General features: G+C 42.8%; 1 protein-coding gene across 1 annotated transcript; it reads left to right on the forward strand.

Moving 5' to 3' along the window:
- Nucleotides 1–818: 818 nt before the first annotated feature.
- LG05H1orf141 (linkage group 05 C1orf141 homolog) lies at nucleotides 819–22,474 on the forward strand. Its single transcript, XM_048497853.1, has 8 exons — nucleotides 819–899; nucleotides 3,636–3,778; nucleotides 8,706–8,800; nucleotides 9,240–9,349; nucleotides 9,919–10,060; nucleotides 14,559–14,682; nucleotides 18,642–18,834; nucleotides 21,374–22,474. The coding sequence occupies exons 1-8, from the start codon at nucleotides 819–821 to the stop codon at nucleotides 22,391–22,393; spliced, it is 1,908 nt and encodes a 635-aa protein (XP_048353810.1). The 3' UTR covers nucleotides 22,394–22,474.
- Nucleotides 22,475–23,707: the final 1,233 nt, after the last annotated feature.

Here is a 23,707-nt window from a genome sequence, read left to right on the forward strand (position 1 = left end):
CCAAAAACATGAGGGATTTTTTCTCATATGTGGTGGTTATTTTCAGTTGAGATTCTAGACAGTTGCTGTTAGTTTGAGTAAACAGCACTGACATTGATGGACTGATGATCTGATTCAGTATAAGGCAGCTTCATGCTCAAGGATTCTCCAGGTTCCTTCACAATCAATCCATGGCCTGAACCATGGTCTATTACTATTTATAATATATTGTGTAGCGCGCTGCCCTGAGCCTTTCGGGGGAGGGTGGCAAATAAATCTAAAGTATAAACAAACAAGCAAACAAACCAAGCTAGTATGTTTCAACTTTGCAGATTCAGTACCTATATGGACTCATGGACATGGTATCAGCTAGGTAAGCTGATACCTTTAACATCCATGGGACCCACCATTCCCCCCTCCTTGGGAGGGTTTTAATAAGGGTTTTATCACTGGACGCCGTTTTTTTGTATTGACCGCTGTATTTTAATTTTAATTTAATGGGCTTTAGTCATATGTTGTTGTGAAGTTATGTTGTACACCGCCCAGAGCCCTTCAGGGGCTATGGTCTATAAAACCAACCAACCAACCAAACAAACAAACAAACAAGCAAGCAAACAAATAATAAAGCATTATGCAGCCTTATTTTAGTGTAAATAACCCTCCAGATGAGATGGTGAACCAGGTTGTGTCTTTTGACTTTCATAGAAAATGCTGCTTTTCAGTTCCCACTGTGTCAGATTCATTCTTGCTGCTAATTCTCCCTCTATTTTCAAACATTATTTTCTTTGAAAAAACATATCTTTATTTTCCTAGGGAACAAATAGGGAACGAATAACAGTATGACTCAGAGACTACTAGTAAAGCTTGATGTGCTGAAGGAATATACAGTGAAAAGGCTGGCTAAATATGAAAAGATGAAAGTAAGTATATGACCCCCACCGGCCTTTCAGTCATAGATCCAACATTTTACATCAAAAGTCTTGCTAAGGCATGACACACCAGTCTGATTATAATGAGGAGCAGGAAGGTTATTCATTGATTAATTCTATAATGCAAAGCAAATTAACTACCTAAATAAATAAATACTTATATCCTAATCTAATAATTGCAAGACAAAACATTCCATACAATTATCAGAATTGAAGGATAGCACTGAATAGATAATAGTACATGATGTCATTACACTCCTGAGGATTATTATAGCTAGTAAATGAAAAAGTTCATTCATTAAATATTTTTTAAAATGTATAACAAAAATATGAAATTGGTAAAGTTATTTCTTTTCAATGCAACAGCCAACCTATCCTTAATTGCCTCCATCTCCTGTCTTCAGCTCTCCTCCTTACCTTGCTGCTCCCCACAGCTCATCTGTGAGATGCTTTTTGAATAAGCAGTTAGTACATGTGAGACTTTTTCCCAGTAATCATTTTTCTCATTTTGCAATACTGGCTTAAAGATTTTCTTAATTGGCTGACATGTCTTGTCCATTAGTTACATAGTGGTCCTCTCCACACAAATCTCCTAAAACATTTGTAAAATATTTGTAAAACATTTTAACGCCCCCCCTTTTGTTCACACTCACTCCCTTGAAATGATTCTTGGACACCGTTTTGTGGTTTCCCCCCCTTTTTTGAAGTTCTGCGTTGAAACAATGCTTCAATTCTTCACAGCCTTGGCTGTATTCTGTACTCCTTGTATACGCAATGCTTCAAAGATTGGCCTCCCTCTGAAATAAAAAACCAAACAGCTAAATGCTGCAAATAAATAGGTAAAGGGGGGACTGAGTGAGCTCAAAAGATGGCACTGAAGAGGACATTCAGGGAAGTGGAGAATGTAGTCAATAGACAGCATAGCAACTGAAAAACATTTTCGAAATGCTTCAGCCAGCGAATTGCTTTAAAAGAAGATTTATTTAAAATGTTTTGAGGCTGGAAACAGTGGTGTACCAGCTGAAAATGATGCTTGGAGCAAGTTCCCACATTGCCCCCTCCCCCTCCGGGTGCCAGTATGCCACTGGGTGCTTTGAAGAGTTTACTAAGCAAGAGAACATGGCGACTGTCCTCTTCCCCCCAGGAGTTCACAGTCTGAACTGAAAAGTGGGGAAAGCAGCAAAGAATTCAAGTTACCAGGGCTGGACACAAACACACTCTCTGGGCTGCTGCGGCTATAATGCAGCACACCTCGGCTTGTGCTAGGTGGCTCCTAGCTTTGGAGAAGGAAATGTTGTTGGCATTTGGGGGATGTTCTTGTACTTCCACCAAGCCCAGGCAAAGTGGGTGTGGCAAGAAAAAGACTCCTAAAGCGAGCAGGGTGTGGGAAGAATGGGATGGTGCCCTTCTACTCAGGGACACAAAAAGCTGCTTGCCAGTGAAGTATTGGCAACTCTCGGCTTGATCATCCCAGCAATCAGGAGGAAAGGCTGCCTGGCTAAAAAGGGCTTCAATCCCACAATCCCACTAATGCTATTACCTGTAAATTAATGGATGAGCTGCAGAACGGCCAGTTTTCTGTACTAGAGGTCCAGTGCTGAGATTGGGGTGGCAGACAGCGGGAGCAAACGGCTGACCAACCACCCCACCTTCCTGTCCACAGAGTAGCCTACTCAGGGTCATGAGGGCCACATGCTCAATACCCAAATTGCAAGGAGGGTGTGGCAGACAAACAGTTAGCAGGTGGCAGCAAGCAGGGTGGATAGCATTTGCAGCAAGAGATCCTTAGGCTGCCTTCCTGCCTGGATTTCAGGGGCGGGGGTGGCCAATGGTACCCCCATGTAACTCTTTAAAGTGATGCCTGGGTTGTCTGCCCCCCTCTGCCTACCCTTAGATACACAATTGGCTGGATATACAATGGGTGTAAAAACAAAAGAACTCCATGGAGGAAACTTTTTTTCCCTGCCCCAAAACATTTTAAATGAATTGTGTGGGAAAGCCCAGTGTGATGCTCTTTAGCATTTTTCTCTTTCTGAACCAGCAGCTACAGCAGTAATGAGAGAACCAATAAAAACTACCATTGTGAGCAAGAGGCCAGATTATGTTAATCAGCCATGCTGTCTTCATTTCTTGATTAACAGATGCAAATATTTGTGGGAATGATTTTTTAAAAAAAATTTAAGTAATTAATATTTCTGCAGAGGAAGAGCAGAGGAAAAATGTGGCAGCCCTTTTATATGCAAAATAGCAGCCAGAGGACTGCCCACGTGCATGAAATGTTAGTGCCAAATTCTCAGGGGATTTATTTACACGCTTTCCCCACATTTACAGTATTGAATTTGTATTGAAACATTTCTGTCAGCCTTGCAAAGCTGATGTGTGAAAACACCTGTCCTGGAGGGTATGGGTTAAAAGGTTTAGAAAGAACACAGGAGAAGACAGAGATAGATAATCTTCTGGTACTCTGATACTCTCAGAAAAACTGCTGTTTTTCTGAGAGGGGTTAAATTTATGCTGCTTTGGAATTAGGTACAGTTACTTGCTTGTGGTCTATTCAACCTGTATAATTGTAAATAGGCTGATACCAATAATACGTAGATCCCTAGAGCTCACTCTTCCCCAGGAAACTAACCCTTTAAATGTCTCTGGGATTTTTTGACTCTTGAGAAAATTAAGAACTGAAACATATATACCAATGAAAAAAACTCTTTCTGCTTTTTTGAACAGAGTCCAAGTCTTGGGAAATTTGTAAAAACTCCACTGTTTGAACTTAACCTGGATTATGAATTGTGTCCTGGAAAACCAAGTTTTTCAGTTTCTGCTGAGTGTGTTATTGAATCTTGTTGCCTTTCAAGCTACCACCAAACAAGGTGGGACCACCTCTCTAGTTTTGACCCTATTTCTTGTCCATTTTCTCTGTGTACAAAAATAAGCTTCTTCTGTAAAAGTAGCATGGCGGGGGGAGGAGCTACCATATGTGGCAAAATTGGCCCTTTACTGGCTCTTATTCAACTGATTGTATGCATGGTATACCAGTTTATTATAGTTTGTTGAATGGCACTGAATTCAATAAACTTCAGAAATATGTTATAAAAGCAATTTTTTTCTCTGAGTTGTGTGTGCGTTCAAAATCCTAATCCATGTTTAAGGAGAGTAGTCAACTCTTCCTTTACACCAAGCGAAAAAAACGGGAGGATCCGTGAGGATCCATGCTTTTTAACCATGTTTTGCGCCACTGTGGCGCCACAAAGCATGGTATGTGGTGGTGATTTTGGGGTGACCAAGTGAAAAAATCAGGAGCATCCATGACAATCCATGCTTTTTAACCATGTTTTGCACCACTGTGGCGCCACGAAGCATGGTATGCATTATTGTTTTGTGCAGACATGTGTTTAAGGACTTGTGCTGTGATATGGTGGTGATTTTGGGGTGACCAAGTGAAAAAAACCAGGAGGATCCGTGAGGATCCATGCTTTTTAACCATGTTTTTGCACCACTGTGGGGCTATGAAGTGGGGTATGTGTGATTGTTTTGTGCAGACTTGTGTCTAAGGACTTGTGCTGTGATGTGGTGGTGATTTTGAGGTGACCAAGTGAAAAAACCAGGAGGATCCGTGAGGATCCATGCTTTTTAACCATGTTTTTGCACCACTGTGGTGCCACAGAGCATGGGATGTGTGATTGTTTTGGTGCTCCCTGTAGACTAAGACATGTTCTATAGCTTCATGGTGGTTTCATTTCATTCCAGTGAAAAAATCATATGAATTCATGAAGATCCATTGCACTTCAGGGAGATTCTTTAGGCAAGATTGGAGGGACAGAAACTCCCAGGGGGGATTCATTACTTAAAGTTATTGTTAGTAAAGTTAAGTTATTATTGTGAAAAAGTTTAGTGCAAGTGCCACCTTTTGCCACCTTTTTAACTTTGTTGATGGGGATTCTCGTTTTGTTTCTTATTTTGCAGCATTTTTACAGCCGAAGCAGCAGAAGCTGGCAGCCAGCCAGTCCAGCAGCAGCAGCAAGCTGATGATTGGAGCGTCTGTGGGAGAGTGGGGCATGTATTTGGGGGGTGTTTTTTTTGGCGGGGGGAAGTGGGTGAGAAGCACGACTGGGGCAGAGGGTGGCTAGTTTGTTTTAAGGGGTTTTCAGCGCCGTTTGGTTGGGGAGAGCGAGACTTGGGAGGGAAGGCTTTTTTCAGCGGAGGGCTTTAAAAAATGAGTCAGGGCTCAGCTGAGCGATTCTGGGTGAGTGTGGGGAATGTTCTCTGGGGTCTGCTTTTTTGGGGGTGGGAAGCACGGCTGTGGCAGAGGGAGGGAAGGTTTTTGTTTGGAACTCGGGAGGGAAGGGTTTTTTTCTGTCAGAGGGAGGGTGCTTGGGTTTTTTTTGAATGAGTGGGGCTGTCCATGCTTGATTCGAAAATGGTGCTGATTCGGATGCCATTGCTTCGGGTGGGCCCAATTTGGACTCCATTGATTTGGACCTGGCTCGGTCCAAATCTGTCTGAATTGGGGGAGTTCTGACCGAATCACTGATTTGGCTGACCTGAATCACCAACCCTAATCTGAAACAGTCATTTAAGTGAACCATTTGCTCCATAACCGCTAAGAAATATCTGCCTAAAGAAACCAGAAACGCTTAAGTACCTCTCTGTAACAACCACCTGAGAAAAAAGCTTGTAAAATAAATTCTAGTTTTGTTTTATCTTTCAAAAGCCTTTCTAAGTTCAATTTTTTACTTTAGATTTTGGTGGCAGCTTATATATATATTAATTTCCTTACAGGATTTTTGACAGAAAAGGCCTGTGTGTGTGCATGAGCGGGGAGTGCATATGCCATCAACAGCTATCAAACATTCACCCACACAACATGCTTTCCTCCCTGCTGGGCCTCTGTCTCTCCTCAGGGAGTGGGAGCTATTGCACCCAGTGGCGTACCGGGCCTAAATGGCGCCCTGGGGCATAACTGGCTCCCCGCACCTCCCTCCCGATGCCCCATTTACGGGAGCCAGCAGGGAGGGTGGGAAGGGCAGGGCTTGTGGGGGATCAGACAGGTGCAGCTGTGGCAGGCTAACTCCTGGGCTGGCCCACCACTGAGTCCTGCCCCCAGTCTCCCTACAAGCCAGCTCCTGTAAAGGGGCAGAAGCCAGCCTGCAAGGAGGGTGGAGGCGGAACCTGCCTGGACTGCCCTTTGCTGAGCCCTCCCTGCAAGCCATCTCCTGCCCTCCTCATGGGCTGGGGAGGGTAGAAGCCAACCAACAGGGAGGCTGTGGGGGTGGTGCCTGCCTGGGTCGGCTGTCTGCCGATCCCTACTCCCAGTCTCCCTGCAGGCTGGCTCCTGCCTTCCCCAGCCCCTGGGGAGGGCAGGAGCTGGCCTTCAGTGTGGCCAGGGGGGCAAGGTTAGGTGGCAAGTGGCTCAGACAGGTGGCTCAAGCAGGTGCCACAGTGGTAGGCCAGCTCCTGTCCTCCCCGGCCTTCCGGGGGGGAAGTATATGGCCTGTGGCTGCAGCGACCAGCTCAGCCGAAGCCCCCCACAGGACGAAACAGCATGTGCCCAGAGACATGGGGTACCCCATGTCCCTATGGGTGGTATGCCCCTGGTTGCACCTGCCAAATGTTTTTAGAAAGTGGCTTGAGCCTAGTGAGGCTTTTGCCCAACAAGACTTCTTTTTGGCCATTGTAGATTTGACTGGTTGTGCAGTTTTTAAAAAATATTGCCATTACAGCATAAGGATCTTCATTATGCAACTGAAGGTAAGCTGCTGCAGCTGCTTTGTGACTAACCCTGCTTCCTGTGGCAGTCATTTGGTGGCTGTTCCCATCATGCTATATCAGAATTCCAAAGGTTCCCACAGGGTCAAAAAGATTGGGGACCTCTGTTTCAAATGGAAACATCTTGCTGGGATTGTACCATGTGATGCTGTAGATATGTATGTAAGTTCTGTCAAGTTGCAACCAACTTCAGCAAGGGGTTTTCAAGGCAAATGAGAAAAAGAGATGGTTTGCTATTCCCTTCCTCTGGGGAGTCTTCCTTGGGGGTCTTCTATCCAAGTATTGACCCTGATTAGCTTCTGGTGAGATTGTGCCACACTTTACCACCTTCCCTACCCATGGTGTAGATAGGGGTCAACAATTTGCATTTCCATAATATTTTAAAAGAATTTCTGCACATACAAAAATGGCTTAGCCAGTCCTGATTCTTTGACATGCTATTTATCTATGTGCAAAGACTTCTTTCTCGATGAACATTCATATATGCCTGTGGTGGCGAACCTTTGGCACTCCAGATGTTATGGACTACAATTCAGAGGCTGATGGGAATTGTAGTCCATAACATCTGGAGTGCCAAAGGTTCGCCACCACTGATATATGCAATCCCACTCCAGTAACTTAAAGCAGCGAAGTGGAACCTACCATGTGGCTCCACTGGTTCATATTGGTCCAAGTCCAAGAATGCCCATTCCCATATGAACCTGCGTGACCCCTATGACAAGCTTCTGAGGCCTTGCTTCAGATGTCCCCACCTTCTGAGTTAAGGCAGGAGGCTTTCTTAATTGCGGCACCAAAACTGTGGAGCACCTTCCACAGAAACAGTTATCTGTCCCTTTCCATAATGGTCTTCCACCAGCGTGTGGGTATTTTTGTTTCACTTGTTGTTTCCTCATTGGCCTTTCTTTTCTGACTTATGTTTTAATTGCTAGGATTCTTACATGTTTTATTTTGAGTTTAAACTTATTTTAGGTGCTTTATAAAATTACACTTTGCATCATTAGTTTCCTTGGTGATCCTGTTTGGGCAGAAAGATGAGAAATACATTTTGTAAATAAATATTCTGCATGGATTTTGTGCTGCTGGAGTCTGGGAACAACCAGCTAACAGATGGCCCAGACAGCCAATGAGTAGTTGCACCAGTTGAGCCGCTCAGAGGTCCAGGCAGGCAATGTCTGTGAGCATGTCAGGCAGCTCAGTGGTCAAGACAGGCAGGGTTCATAGGCAGAGGTCAGGCAATCCAGTGGTCAAGGCAAGCATTGCTCACAGGAGGAGATCAGGCAGTCAAGAGTTCAAGGTATGAACCATAGGTTGAGGTCAGGCAGCCCATGGGTCAAGGCAGGCAGGGTTCATAGGCAGAGGTCAGGCAATCCAGTGGTCAAGGCAAGCATTGCTCACAGGAGGAGATCAGGCAGTCAAGAGTTCAAGGTATGAACCATAGGCAGTTGCTAAGGAGTCCAGGCACATGGTACTTCCCAGGAAATCACACTTATTGCACATAGGCAGAGCCATGCCCAGCCCCAGTTACTCTAGTTACCAAGACCAGCACCCTGCAGTCTTAACTTGCTCTAATACATCTGTTTCTAGCTCACAGAGCCTCCTACCATAATGAGCTACAATGTAAGCTCTTCTCCTTTTACTGCTTAATTCTTGTTCCTGCTTCTGCCTTCTTTCCCCCCCTCTAATTATTCATTATCTTCTGCTGACCCTCATAGGTATTTGCTTGAACTGACCTCCTCTGACTGTGATCTGTTCACTTCCTCAACCAGTTCCAGAGCCTCAGACCTCTGACTTATTTCTTCTACTTCTGGCTCCTCTTCCACTGGCCCTCATCCTCATAAGATTGGTTCATGACACATATAAGCACATTTTAAAAAATCCCATGAACACAAAAATGCTAAGTAGAATCTGCTCTGAAAGTTAACAAAATATTTTAGCCTTTTCATTGCTTCTTTTTCAGCCGATTTTATTGTGTTCAGCTGTATATTTGATTCCTACTACATTTTACTATTGTGCTTGTTTTGGTATTTTTAGGTCTGTGTCAGCAGCAAGCATAGTTAGCAAGAAAACTGCTCCGAGGCCATCTAGTGTTCCAAACAACTTGAAACTTAAACAAAGTGATAAAAAAGGTGCGTGTGTTGAATGTTGTCAAGTTGCTTTTGACCTATAGTGACTTTATGAATTAATGACCTCACAAATATTGTCACTTTTGTTTTGGATTGTCTCATCATAGGGTCATTATCTAGAAGAAGAGGAGTTTGGATTTATACCCCACCTTTCTCTCCTGTAAGGATACTCAAAGCAGCTTACCAACTTCTTCCCTTCCAATATCTGGGGCAGGCGGGTGGGCTCTTGCAACTCAGGCACCATGACCCTAGACCACACGGGGGCACATTGGGCCCCCTTCCCCCCCTGCAGGCCATATGGACAAGTGGGGGCAGGGTTGGAGAGGCCTTGCTGCTGGAGAATGTGACAAAAATCTGAATTTTGCTGAAGGCATCCATCTACTTATTCAAAATACAATTTGAATTATTCCTATTTATTCTACTGTTCTGTATTTTTTTAAAGGGAAGTTTCAGACTTCCAATGGAGGCTTCATTATCTTGAAGGTTAACCAAAAGCTAAAACCACTTCGTTTCACCACAGGAGTTCAGAAAAGATCTGAAAGGATACCATTTGTGAGTCTTCTAAACATTTCTAAATTATTTCCATAAAATGATATGATTTACTTGTGTTTGTTTTCTGAACAAAGAAGGCCTTATATTTTTCCCCACACATCGTGATAGGGACTGATCACACATGGTTACCAATGTTACAGAGGAAGTCACCATACATTTCATTGGAAGATCTGTGATTGGTTGCTTGGCTTTTTCTTTTACATCATGCAGCTGAGAAGGGGGAGCATTACTTTGATCTTGCAGACCCAATTCTGCCATGGAAGACTTCTAGGTGAACTTGGGCCAGTTACACACTCTCAGCCCCTATCTCACAGAGTTGTTGTGATAGAACAGTCTAAGTCCCTTTGGGTTCCCATCGGGGAGAAATGCATGGCATCATGACCTGTGCTTATTGATTTTATATCTCATGAAATCAGCTCTCTAACTTGCCAATTAAACCTGACCACAAGAAATCTGAGAGAAGTTTGTATGCCTCTAGTTTTTATTGGTCATATTTCATACCATTTGATATCATTGGTCTGGAAATGGTCTTGCCTCTTTAAATCTATTATTGTTATACAACTTTGTAGAACCTTATTGACACATGTAAATATTCCTATCCCAACAACCAGGATGAAAGCAAAACTTTGGGTCGCACAGACACTTCCCACCATTTTTTGCCTGCAGCAACCCAGAGACAGGATGGACAGGCAACTGCTGCTATAGGAAAAGGTTAGAGAAAATTAATAATAAAAATGAAATTAATAAAATAGCATTAATAATGGTAGCATTTGTACACCATTTTTGCTTAAGCAGGTACTTTACATACATCGTCTGTGAAACTTTGTTGTACATCCACAACATTTAGTTATTTTGTCCTTTAAGGACCAGTAACAAGACTGGAAGACTATGTGCAATTCTTATACTAAGAACTGTCTTAGATCCATTTTTCTAATCTTATTCTTTGAACCTTGTGTGTTCTTTAAAACATTTTGAGTCCTTCTGCTCTATTCAAATTTTTATTAGCTTGGTTGTAGTTCAACCTATACACAATCTATAAAAACAAAGTTACCGAACTTTAAAACTTGGAGAAGAGACAGAAAAATAAAACAAGGAGTTAAGGGCCATTTGTCAAATGTCACTCTATACTATCCTTTCTGCTGAAGTTCCACTTCAGTATTCCACTTCTGTGTTTCCATTTTTCTGAATGTTGATTTAAACATTACAGTTGCTGATAAATATACACACAGCTATAATAGCTTAGATCCTATGCACCACAAGTGGAACAGTGGTACATAAATTATAACCCCACCCTTCTGCCACTTTCTTCTAAGTTCCCTTAATATTTGGCCCCTATCAGTCAGTGGATCACCAGTGACATCCATAAGTGGAAAGGGAGCTTAAAGTCAAAGCTGATACTAACAAACTACCTACCGTGTATACCAGCCTGACTGCATAGGATCTAAGAATGTTCCCACTAGCACTAGTGGATACCGGTCACATGCACCACTGATATGAAACTCTCTCTGTGGCAGGGCCAATCCATACAGTAGACAACTTATAAATACTACAGGGTATTCATGGAGCAGTGAACAGAATCAATCCTCATGCCCACTGCTAAAGAACATAAAAGCTCTGCTGGATCAGACTAGGGTCGATTCCGCACTTGTATTATCGACCTAAGTTTGAACTGCGTTCGACCGTTGTGCTCTGCACAACCACTGGGATCGACGTAGTTTTGTACCAGCTTTGCCCCGTGTAACGGTCAAATTTACGACTCCAGTTGGGAACTACTACTTTTTCAGGGAACCCCGCTTGAACTCAGGTCGATTCCAGTAAAGTGCGGAATCTCCGGTGCCAGGAGTCCCGCATTCAGCCAATCACAGCTTAGTGTTTCAAGCATGCGTATAGCTGGAGAACCGCTGCGGCGAAAATCGCGCCTAATCCCCCCCCCCATCTTTCTTGCGTTCGAAGCAATGGCTGGTCGCACAAACGGCGCACAATTTCCGCGTACCAATGTAAGTGGCCAATCAAAAAATGCCACCTTCGTCCCTCCATTCCTGTGGCAGTTTTTTTATAATATGTGTGGGGATAGATGGAACATGGCCGTAGAACAGTAGCCAATTGGAACAGAGCGGCAAAGAGGCACAGGATGATTCCGCCCTCCGAGCTGGGATCAAGCTGGTTGCAGTGGGGAACAACAATGGCTTCGACCTAGGTTAGTACCCTTCTCAGGGAACTGGGTCGAACCTATTTTACTCATGTGCGGAATCGCCCCAGATCGATCTGGTGCAGCATCCTGTCTCAAACAGAGGTCAACTAGTTCCTTTGGAGGTTCAACAACAGAAAATAGAGGCAGAGGTCTTCCCTTGATGTTGCCTACTGACACTGGTATTCAGGGGTTTTCAATCTTTGAACACAAAAGTTCCCACTGATAGATCTATCTCCCATTAATCTGTTTAATCCCGTTTTAAAGATATTTGTGCCTGTAGCCATCACTACATCCTCTGGCAATTAATTCCACAGTTTGATTATTCATTGAGTAATTAAATATTTCCTTTTGTTTGTCCTGAATCCAGGGGTGGGGGGGGGAAAATAGCACCTGGGACAAAATAATGCCTGGGCCCTGCCCCCTTTGGGGTACCTCCCCCTGCCCACCCCCTGCCTCCCCCCAGTTACCTTAGTTTAGCTGACTATAAAGAGCAGCTGGCTGAAAAAGCAGCCAGGCTGGGCCACCGGCAGAACATAAGTGGGGAGGGCACGGGGGCCACTCCCCACTTATCCCCAACTTGCCTTAGTTCCCCACTTATCCCCAACTTGCCTTAGAAAAAGCAGCATGGCTGAGCCGCTGACTGAACTAAGGTAAATGGGGGGTGGGCCCCCACTCCCACAGCCCCCTGCAGCCCTCTTGCAGGGCCCCACCCTCAGGCTGAAAAAGCAGCCTGACTGGGTAGCTGCCCAGTCCAGCCCAGCCCCGCAGCCTGGCCCAACCCTGCCAGACTGCTCTGGGTCATAGGCCTGGCTGGTGGGGGTGGGGCCGGGGCTTCTGTTAGGCCTGGTGAGGCGGGGCAAGATGGGAAGGGGGAGGGGTGTGTTGAGCGATTTTCCACCCCCATGTGACCGAACGGCACGTACCCGGGCTGTGGCGCGCCCCCTGCCCCATGGTAGCCCCATGTATTTTTATAATGCAATGTGTTATTGCTCTCTTTCACCTGATGGGCTCCAAAAGACGTCATGTGGAAGCAGCCGTATTTTCGGGATGCAGAAAGGAAGTGTTCTGCCATGGGATGCTGATGAGTGAGAAGGCTGTGAAGAGGTTCAGGGTAGGGTTGAAGGACAGGGAACTGGACTGTACCGCCACTGCAGCACATTCCCGGGGACTCATCTCGCCACTTCAGAGCACGACACCAAGAACAGGGTGATTGGAGGCCGAGAGCAGTAAACTTGTCTCCGCAGTAATAAATCTGATGTCCATATGCAAAACCCGACAAATGTTTAGTAGTTCAAGGTGATAGTGTGGTTTGTAATCTGTTTTGATAGTATTTGGCTGTAGTGGTGTTTTGATAGTATTTGGCTGTAGCGGTGTTGTTAACATGAGGGTAGGTGGAGGAGTACTTTTTCACAGCCTGTTAACTTTGGGGTGACATTCAGCATTTTTGCAGCCTGTTTGTGAACTTTCGGGTGACATGCAGCATATTTCCTCACAGCCTGTCTGTGGACTGATGGGTTTGTTTTCAAATAGGTTCACGTGCGTTGTGGAGGGTGGTGGTAGAGTGCAGTTAGTGAAGGACATGAAGCTGGTGGTGTTGAACTGTCACCCTTAGAATGTTCATGCAGCATGTCTGTGGACTGAGGGGCTGGTTTGCCCTTAGAATGTTCGTGCAGATGGCTAGAGATGAGCAGTTAAAACAGTAAACAGGTAATAAATCGAGTGAAAGTGAATATTTTGGGAAATCCTTTCTTAGTGTGCACCTGGAGTACGTAAGGAACAGGTGTGCCAAATTTCATGTGTGTGGCTTGGGTGGTTTTTGAGTTCTGTTGATGAGTCAGTCAGTGAGTGGTATTTCGCATTTATATATATATAGATAGGGACAAAAAGGAAAAAGGAAAGAGCAAATCCAACAGAGAACAGTGAAAATAGTGTGAACAGAAGCCAAGGGAACCTAGTTCAAAGTACGTAGCAAACATTTGGCTATGATTTCCATTATTTCAACCTTGGGATTGTTGAGCAGAAGAATCATCTTTGCATTGGTAGAAAGATCCGAGAACCCAGCTGAAGTTAATTGAGAGAAATCAGGCCTAAAGCTGTTATACTTCGGGCAGGAGAGCAAGATGTGCTCAAGGGAGTCAGTATTGGAAAGGCAGAAAGAACAATATCCATCATGCCAAGGGATGTTTAAGAACTGACCTTGAAGTAAAGATGATGGAAAGGAATTGCATCTTGCCCTTGAGAGTGCCCATCTAAGTTTGCGGTTTGGGAGTTGATTCAGATAGTGGGCAACACAGAGCTTTCAAGGAGTGATCCTAAAGTACAAGGGTGAACAAGAAATCTGTGCCTTGCCCAAAAGGTATTGAAATTCCTGATCAAATAATTTATTTTTTAGTTGAAGATAAACCTCGTTTGGTAGTGAGTATGAGCAGGGAGTCCCAGGCAAGGCCCAGTGAAGCAGGGAGTCCCAGGCAAGGCCCAGTGAGGAGATCTTAGCCTCAATTAGTAACCACCTGTCAGAGGTCTGGAGCTCATGCATCACTGGTTGGACCAAGCTGTGCAGGTCAGAATGGAAACAGAGGCGTATCCAAAATTTGAAAGTGGTGACTGATGCCCTGGTTTCCAGGTTATCTTTTGAATATTAAATGCCAGCAGCATGTTTTCCTCTTGGTTCATCTGAAGTCCGTTCCTTTTGTAGATTCAGATTGTCCCAGACTGTTCTCCAGTGCCTAACACATCTAAACCTTTCATCCTGGCATCAGTTTCTCATCCAAGTGTTGAGATTCCTACTCTGTGCCTGTCTAGCTGGCCCACTGTTTCAGCTACACCTGCCTGTAGCCATATCTTCTCCTCTTCCCCTTGTTGTGTGTTTGATTTATTCCAGCTGCTTTCATTGAAAGGTAGCTTTCACAATATGTCTATCTGAGGGAAGGAGAACCATGTACGACCCTGAGATCCTTGGAGGGAGAGCTATAATTGATAGAATGCTGTTTCTGATACAAGCAAAAACTGTAATTGCAGGTGAGAGAACAGACCAATCCAGTATTCACAAGGAGATCGGCAATCAAGATGCTCAACAGTTGGAGAAAGACAGTAAAGTTAGATTTGGTGTCAGTGGACAGTTACCAGATGACCCAAATGCAAGGTAATTTGTCATATAATGGAAATTATATCACAGATTGCCTGGGAACCAAATAATCTGTATTTATTCAAAAGGAAGATGACCCTGAATGACCCTCTCTTGCATGCCACCCCTCACTCTCTCCCCTCCCTTGCATGCCACCCCTCACTCCCTCCCCTCCTTTGCATGCCACCCCTCACTCCCTCCTCTCCCTTGCATGCCACCCTCACTCCCTCCCCTCCCACACTCCCTTTCCTTTGCATGGCACCCCTCCCCCTCCCACCACTAGGGTGGATGTGCCATGTCCAGTTAGCTCAAGGGAAAGGACATTCCACAGATAGATGCCACTATTAAAAAGGTTGTGCCCCAATTAACATCTGCAACATTCTGTACCCATTAAAGTTTCCCAACACTTTTCAAAGGCAACCCTGCGTAAAGTATATTGGATTGCAGTGCCTTTTCCTGCCACTTCTGGATAATTTACAGAATAGTTTCTTAGTTTGGTGTTCTATATACAAATATACAGCCTACTAACTGGAAAGCAGTAACACATAATGCATCGGATGGTGTGTTCTCAACATGTATAATCAACTACAGTAATCACAGTAAAGTCATACTGGTCCCAGTTCCTATGGATTATTATTGTGTATATTTCTGTGTGGGGTGATTCTATCATACAATAAGGACAACATCTTTCTCCTCTTGTCTGCAAAAGCAGAATGTACACTTTATTTTTACAAATTTAGTATGGAAGAAAAGAAAGATGCAACTGTAAGCTAAAACAAATGTTGAGAGTTGACATTTTATAAAGAAGATCACTTGTTGCTTTTTAAACTGTGATAAAGCACAGAGAAGCAGAGGTTGCATGTAGTATTCTTGCTCCAGGTTAGTAACTACCTGGCTGTGAAATAACTCAGGTGTTCTGATCTGGAAAAAGTAGTCCCCTCTTGACACTGTTCTTCAGCAGGCCCATGCACGGTAAATAATGCTGTTAAATATCCAGGGAGTTCTTTTTTGAGCATTGCAGCTATCTGCCTCGAAGCATCAGTTCAAAGTGCTGTTAAATCCCACTGATTTTCATGTGAAGAACTAAAGCACGATCCTTTACCTGGGAGTAAGCTCGGTTGCTGTCAATGGGGCTTGCTTCTGAGTAAACCCTCCTAGGGTCGTGATTCACCCGTTGGAAGAGTTGCACGGTTGCTTCAAAGCAAAGTCACCGACTACCACCAAGCTTACTCCCGACTAACCCACGCCTCGGAGCCAACCGTTTTTCTAAACTAAAACCTCAATATTCAGGTTAAAATGCCATGTTGGCACTTTGCGATAAACAAGTAGGTTTTGGGTTGCAATTTGGGCACTCGAGAAGGTTCACTATCACTGCCATAGATTAAACTATTATTCATTACAAAAGTAACTGAATTGAGTTGATGCCTATGTACTCTGCTGATATTATTTTAATATCCTTATATGAGTATCCAGGGAATACAGTATCCTTATATGAGTATCCAGGGAATACAGTATTACCATTGTATGGTTTTTTTCAGGGTTAGATCAAGGATTTAAATCAAATGAATTTTAGAAGTAATCCTCAAAACAAAATACCCAACTAACTAGAAATTTTTATTTTAAGTACAAAGTAAATGTAAACAAGAAAAGAAATGTGTACTACACAACAATCTTTTTAAAGTCCATAATCTTTAACAATTTATTTGCTTTATAAACATCTTTCAACTGGGAGAAGGATTTTAGGCTCAAAAGTCTTCTCCCTCTCCTACATTTCAGAATAAAAAAGACAGTCACAAAATAATAACAAACATGCAAAAGAAAACTTCCATAAATCATGTATTTCCTATCAAATTGTCTAGAACCTACTAGAATACCACAAAAACATTTTTGTCAGTTAATTACTTTCCTTAGAAAACTCACTCCATTTTTCACCAGAGAAGGTAGAATCTTCTAGGCAAATCCAGCCTCTGAATTCTTTTTCCTTACTTTTTTGAGGTTTAAAGGACAACACAATCTTTGGTTGGTCATGACTCATCAGGGAAGAATACTTTTCATATACTACTTTCCTTAATTTCTGTCATGGATTGTAAGCTTAATACTGAGTGACTCTGAATACATGAAACTATATTTGAGAGTGTTTGGTGTGACCCAGTGGTGGGATTCAAAAATTTTAGTAACAGGTTCCAATGGTGGTGGGATTCAAACAGTGGCGTAGTGCCAATGGGGCTGGGCAGGGCACGACGGGGACGTGGCCAGGCATTCCGGGGGTGGGGCATTCCTGGGCGGGGCTGTGGCAAGGACGCAGGGCGTGCATGCCCCAGGTGCAGTTCCCCTTTGCCCCACCTCTAGATTCAAATAATGACTGTTTAAAGAATTTAAAAAGCAATATACCGAAAGGTAGTGTATTATTTCTTTTTATATAATTATATTGATTAATTTTAAATAATAACATAAGTAAGGAGAGAAAGCAAAAACTGTTTACAATTGTTAACATATTAAAAACATATCTAATTATCTCTCTCTCTCAACCCCTCCAACTAAAACATCCTATATTGCCTCCCTCCTTCCCATATTTCCCTCCCTCCCTACTTTCTACTTCCCCCTCAGATTCCTATAACTACTTTATCTATTCCACTTCAAAGAAAACTAACAGAGGGAGAGATCCAAAATCCTTAATCTAAAAGAATAGTTTAAGCTCTTCTCTTTCCAATATAAATTTCAAGGGAAAAAAAGAAAATGAAAAATCTTTACCTATAATACTTTCCCAACCTTTATACCAATGAACAAAAAAAATTAGAATTACTATATATTGTATTATTTCATACAGTTCATACACACGTGGGGTGTGCCAGGGGGGGCAGGGGAAGCCGCAGGGAACCCTGGGGGGGCGATTTTGGATCCCCCACTTGACGAGATTTGTTGTACCCAGGGACAGAGATTACCCCCTTGTTCCTAGTGGAGTTAATCATTAATAACCGGTTCTCCGAACTGAGAAAATTTTAGTAACCGGTTCTACAGAATAGGTGCGAATAGGCTGCATCCCACCTCTAACCCTAAAGTGACATTAATGGATTATTCAAACTCAGGAGTTTTGGAGATCACCAAGCTCCTTCCATTTCAAATACTTCCCACAGTTCAGCCACCGGACTAGTGCTTTTTTCATTTTTCCATGTGATATCATTTTCTGTTTCTGCACAGTGCTAACAGACAATTCCTTCCCCCCAAAATCTGTTTTATTTTAAACTTTCAACCCACCGTCCTCCCCATGTTTCCTGGATAAGATACTATGGGAATAGGCAGCCTCTTCTGTCTAAATAGTGTAATCAGGAATTACAAGTGAGTTACTGTTTAATGTGTTGATGATTATAAGGGATCAGTCCACTGCAGAAATCAACATAACAGAAGAGAACTGCTTGCCTTTTGGACAGAGGGGATCCGGGGAGGGGCATTTTTTTAAAGGTTGTAAAGATACTGCATTGTTCCTAACCATCATTGTTCATGGTTGTTGTTTTTTTTTTAAGTACAGAATTACCCGCAGCTATGACTACCTTTTAAGTAGGGGACTATTCAAATATGTTTTTTAAAAAAATATTGTGTTATTTCTATGCAAGGTTACTCATCCTCTAAAAAAACCCCACCCTACTATAACAGGCTGGGCGGATCTCAAGCGTCATGTGAGAAGATGGGTGTCTTCAGTGTATAACAGATGTGAAAAGGAAACCATGGAAAAAGGGGGAAAGAAAACCAATTACCATACTTTTGCAATGTGAAAGCTCTGTTGCAAGGGCGATTTCACAGAGAATTGCTCCAGCAACCAGGCACCTTGGAGTGAAAGCACCCCATGACAGTATGATAGCCTGATAGAAGGTGTTATCTGAATAAATTATTTCTGGAGCATGCAATTTTATAGTGACAATTGGTATTATGATCTTTTATTTAAACACAAGATACTATTTTTACTCATATTTGTTTTAAAGAAAAGACACTTCTTTGGAAGAAACTTTAATGCCTGAGAGAGTCAGCATTAAGAAGAGTACTGCTGACTCCAAGGACAATGGTTTGAAAGAGAAGAAAAGCTTCATCCCCCTGAGCATTGAGGATGAAATTGAGAAACCAAATGCCAAAATAATCAGAGTTGACTTGCCAAAAGAAAAGGCACCAACTTCAATGGTAATATCCCCCCTCCCCTCTTTATAGGCTAGTTAAAGCTGTTACATGATGTTCCGTTCTCCAGTTGAGACATAGGGACCAATTTCCAAAGAATAATTCTGTTCCTCATGATGCTGGCCACATTGTCAATATATCTTCGAACACCTGGCTAATCTGCATATAGGGTGTACCCATTTTCATAGGGATGCAGCTGAAGTATTTCATTATGCATTTCTGCATAATTTACAACTGGTTCTAAGTCATGTTGCAACTCAGAAACCACATACTGAAAGTAATGGAAACTGAGAGTTTCTCAGCAGTTTGGAGTGTGAAACCTTAGCCAATAATGCTCCAGGAAGAAAGACTTGGGAACATGATGCAAATCAGGTCAGAAACAATTGTCTTTAATAAGCTGGGCATAAAAGGCACTGAATAAATGATGCTATTGATATAAGTGATGCCAGAAGAAAGAGGTTCCGTTGGTACTCAACAGGAATTCCATTGATATTTCATTCTACAGACTATCTTTCAGTCATTTTATCTCAAGGCAGTTTGTAATAAAAACAAACCTTAGTTTAAAAGCCAGCCTGGTGTGACACAGTGTATGACTAGGATCTGAGGGATCCAGATTCAGATCCTCACCCTGTCAGGAAGCTTGCTGGTAGTATTGGGCGAAATCACTTTCTTGGCCTAACCTACTTCATAGGGTTATTGCAAGGATAAAATGCAGGATAAGAGACCTGTGTACATTCACTGAACTCCTTAGAAGGAAGATGGGATACAAATACACAAAACAAATGGTGGTGGAAAGTGCTATCAAGTCACAGCAACCCCAGAAAAGTATTCATAAGATGGCAGCCATGGACTCTCAGCCAGACCTGTAATGGGTTTTGAGAGAATTTTCTGTGTCCTAAAAATTCTGAATTATAAAAAACACCCAAAACTAAAATCAGCAAGGTAATTATGGTTTTGGGCAATGGTGTAGAGAAAGGGAATTTCTCCATCTCTCCATCCAACTTCCCCCATCTATCACCCCTTCCCTCACAGAAGGCTACAATTTGCTCTGAAGGACAATAGACCACTGGGAAGAATTATTCAAATTGGGAGAGGTTTATCTTTCACTTCCCTGTGTCATAGTCCAATCTAGGTAAGACCCCCTCTACCTCGCAGTGGTTTTTTTAGCACTAGCCCCCCTCCCCCCACACAGAAGATCTTGATCACAGATCTCTTGCATCCTTCTTAGACAAAGAAACAGGTGTCATTTTAAAATTATTCTAAGAGAAATAGAGAAGATGATTTTCTTTTGCTGGGGTTCTACTGATTTTATTTATACTCCTCCATTCTCCCCAATGGGGACGCAAAGTGGCTTACTTTATTCCTCTTCTCCATTTTTTATCCTCATATCAACCCTATGAGAAAATATGCAGCCCAAGGGCACCCAGTGACCTTCCATGGCACATGAGGATTTGATCCTGGATCTCCCAGATACTGGTCCAACACTCTTAAACACTATACCATCTCTGATCTTATATATTTCTAAATTCATCACAGGCTGAAATCACATGTACATTATAAAGAGTCTTAACCGTCATTTAAGAATCCTCTACTCTGTTAATCACATGTTAAGCTTTTTCACAGTAAATGTCACTACATTCCCTTTCACATAGTAAAGGGGAAGACACTCTTCTTTTTTGGCCTGCCCCAGATGCTGGCCCACACCTGCATTTCAAAGAGATTCCGATGTAATCCCATAATAACTCTGTTGTCACTAGAAAGGCAGCTAGATGAAGGTCACAAAAGCTCTGGTCTCCCTTCTCATTTTTAAGAAGTCATAGAATCATAGTTGGAAGAGACCACAAGGGCCATCAAGTCCAGTTCCCTGCCATGCAGAAATACACAATCAAAGCACTCTTGACAGATGGCCACCCAGCCTCTGTTTAAAAACATCCAAAGAAGAAGACTCGTAACACACTCTGAGGCAGTGTATTCCACTGCTAAACATCAGGAAAGTCTTCACACATGATAAAGGCACTGCTCTAATAGATTTTAAGCAGCTTCACCCAAGGCTGCTTGCTTTGTTGAAATCTCTAGTCAATTTTAGGCAGCTCATGGATACTTTACTGGTCAGTGTGATCTTACCATTTCTCCTATTTTCATGCAATTCTGTCAGCTGCACTGTTTTACACCTAAGGAGTTGAAGCATAAACAAGCATTTGGAAATTGCATTCTACCTTATGAAAAAAGCATTTTTCAAGCATGTAACTCTGTGTGTGTGGGGGGGTGGGGGGGTGGAGGAGGAAGATTTAACATACTTCAGATGCAAGATATCTGTTCATGGGTGGTATCAAAATTGCAGGAAGGTTGAAATGCAATTGGTCACTCACTACATTCACAAACCTGGTGCAGCAAGTACATTTAAAGCTGTTTATTTGTCTTTCATAAGTACAGCAACTCTGGGAAAGAGGCTTAAAATGGGTTATGTTGCCTGTGTTATATCCTTCTTGTCCCTATTTTGTTAAAAGATGCTTACATCTCTCCCTCCTTCTGCTCCCCTGTTTAGAAAATGAGTGAAACACAGCCTGTGCTGTGCAACAATGAAGTGTATCTGCAGAAATTTATTTTGGATAAAATTGCCAACCAGCCTGGAGACAAAGCCTCCGTTCGTGATACATGTGTGGTATTTACACAGCTAAACCCAATTCTACAAAACAACTATAATGAAACTCTTGCAATACATCAAGGTCAACATTTTGCTTCTAGAGTAATAGCAAAGAAAAGAATGCCCACATCATTTTTGCAATCCAACACATTCAGTGCTGAGATTTTATCCAGCAAGAAGATGTGTTATAATCCCATGCATTCTCAGACAGAGAAACCAGCAGAGCATAAAATGCCTGCACACTTCAATAATGCTAATGTACCTTTTATGAAAGAAGATGTAAAAGAACGAAATGCCTCACAGCTTATTCATAAGGATGAGAAATGTGAATTTGTAGTATGTGGGGTGAACATTAAAACTGACATATACCATGAAATTGTATCAGATAGTGGGTTTTCAACAGGTAAATCTGAAGTTCTGGATTCCTACCACAATTATATAACTCCCATTGAAGAAGCCCCTAAGAAAAGAATTGTTTTTGTGGACTATGTACCCATCTCAAAGCCAGTAAAAATACACACATTTGGTGAGGAACCCATTGGCCTGGACTCCTCTCTTTCAGTTAGCAATTACTCAGAAATACATGACTGTACTAAAAGCAAAGCAATCAAGAAAGACAGATCAGATGTTAACCAAGATGCTTCTGACAAGAAAGTCTTCCTGGACAAAAACAGCCTAGATAATATGGAATTTTCCAGGTACTGTCACCAGTTTTCATTTGAAGAAGACAGTGAGATATCAAGCACTACAATATCAACAGAATCATCAAGAAGCTTTAATGCAGAAGTAAATGCTTCTCAGGTAGGAGAAAAGCAACCCATTACATTCTCCCTTCCTCGAGTTATAAGCATACCAACAGCACAATGTGATGCCTCTGAATATAACAGGGACCTGCCTATGCAGAAGACAAATGGTCACTGATCTAAGTGGTGATAAGCACCACCCTCTGAATCAGAAGTGGATTTTGTTTGTGTTTGCTGTTCCTCCAGTTCTGCTAATAAACCCACAGAACAATGGCTTTGTCGATATTTATTGCCATAGTCTATAATAATTGCAATAAGATAAACTTTAATGTCATTGTGCAAGCACAACGAAAATACAAACATCCCCCGATGCACATTTCTGCAGTCCTCACACCCCATCTTCCACAATCCTCCTTCCAATCATCCCTACACAGCCACAGCCACGTCAACGCAACACCATGGAGTTCAGCAAAGCCACAGCTCTAGAATAGAAACTGTCTGAGCCTAGTTGTCCTTGTTTTTATGATCCTATATCGTTTGCCAGATGGTAATATTTAAAAAAAAGAGTATCCAGGGTGAGACGGGTCTTTCAGAATATTCTGAACTTTCTTTAAGCTGCGGGAATTATAGAGTTCTTCCAAAGAGGGGAGAGGGCATCCAATAATTATCTGGGCAGTCGTAGTCACCCGATGGAGCACCTTCCTACCTGCCACTGTGCAACTGGCAAATCATGCACAGATGCAATATGTCAGGACACTCTCCATGGCACAGCGGTAGAAGGTCACCAGAAGTTTTTCATTCAGTTGTTGTTTTCTTAATAGTCTCAGATAATACAATCTCTGCTGGGCCTTCTTAACCACCACGGCAGTCTGAATGCCCCAGGTCAATCAGTGGTGGAAGATAAAACATATAAAAATGTATTAACAATACTGTCATTTTTAGTTGAATATTAGACCGGGGTGTGTGTGTGTAGGGGGGACACAAGAAGAAGAGTTTGTATTTATACTTTACCTTTCTCTCTTGTAAGGAGATTTAAGGCAGCTTACAAACTGCTTTTCCGTCCTCTCCCCACAACAAACACTTTCTGAGGTAGTTGGGGCTGAGAGAGTTCTGAAGGACTGTGACTAGCCCAAGGTCACCCAGCAGGAATGCAGGAGTGGGGAAACATCTAGTTCACCAGATAAGATTCCACTGCTCATGTGGAAGAGTGGGGAATCAAACCTGGTTTTCCAGATTAGAGTCCACCTGCTCTTAACCACTACACACCACACTGGCTCTTAGCAGCTTCCTGGTTCAGGTTTTTTCCCCCCTTCAGATACCCTGCCTGTAATAGCCACAGTCTTATGAACACAGATGGCTGTAGCAAGCATTCCGTGAAACTACTGGTTCTCCAGATTTCAGTCCACCTGCTCTTAACCACCACCCCATGCTGGCTTGCAAGATGGAACCCTACAGTTCTTCCAATTCCCAGATGCACAATTCAGCAACATGG

Source organism: Sphaerodactylus townsendi, linkage group LG05 (assembly GCF_021028975.2).
Source record: "Sphaerodactylus townsendi isolate TG3544 linkage group LG05, MPM_Stown_v2.3, whole genome shotgun sequence".
NCBI lineage: Eukaryota > Metazoa > Chordata > Lepidosauria > Squamata > Sphaerodactylidae > Sphaerodactylus > Sphaerodactylus townsendi.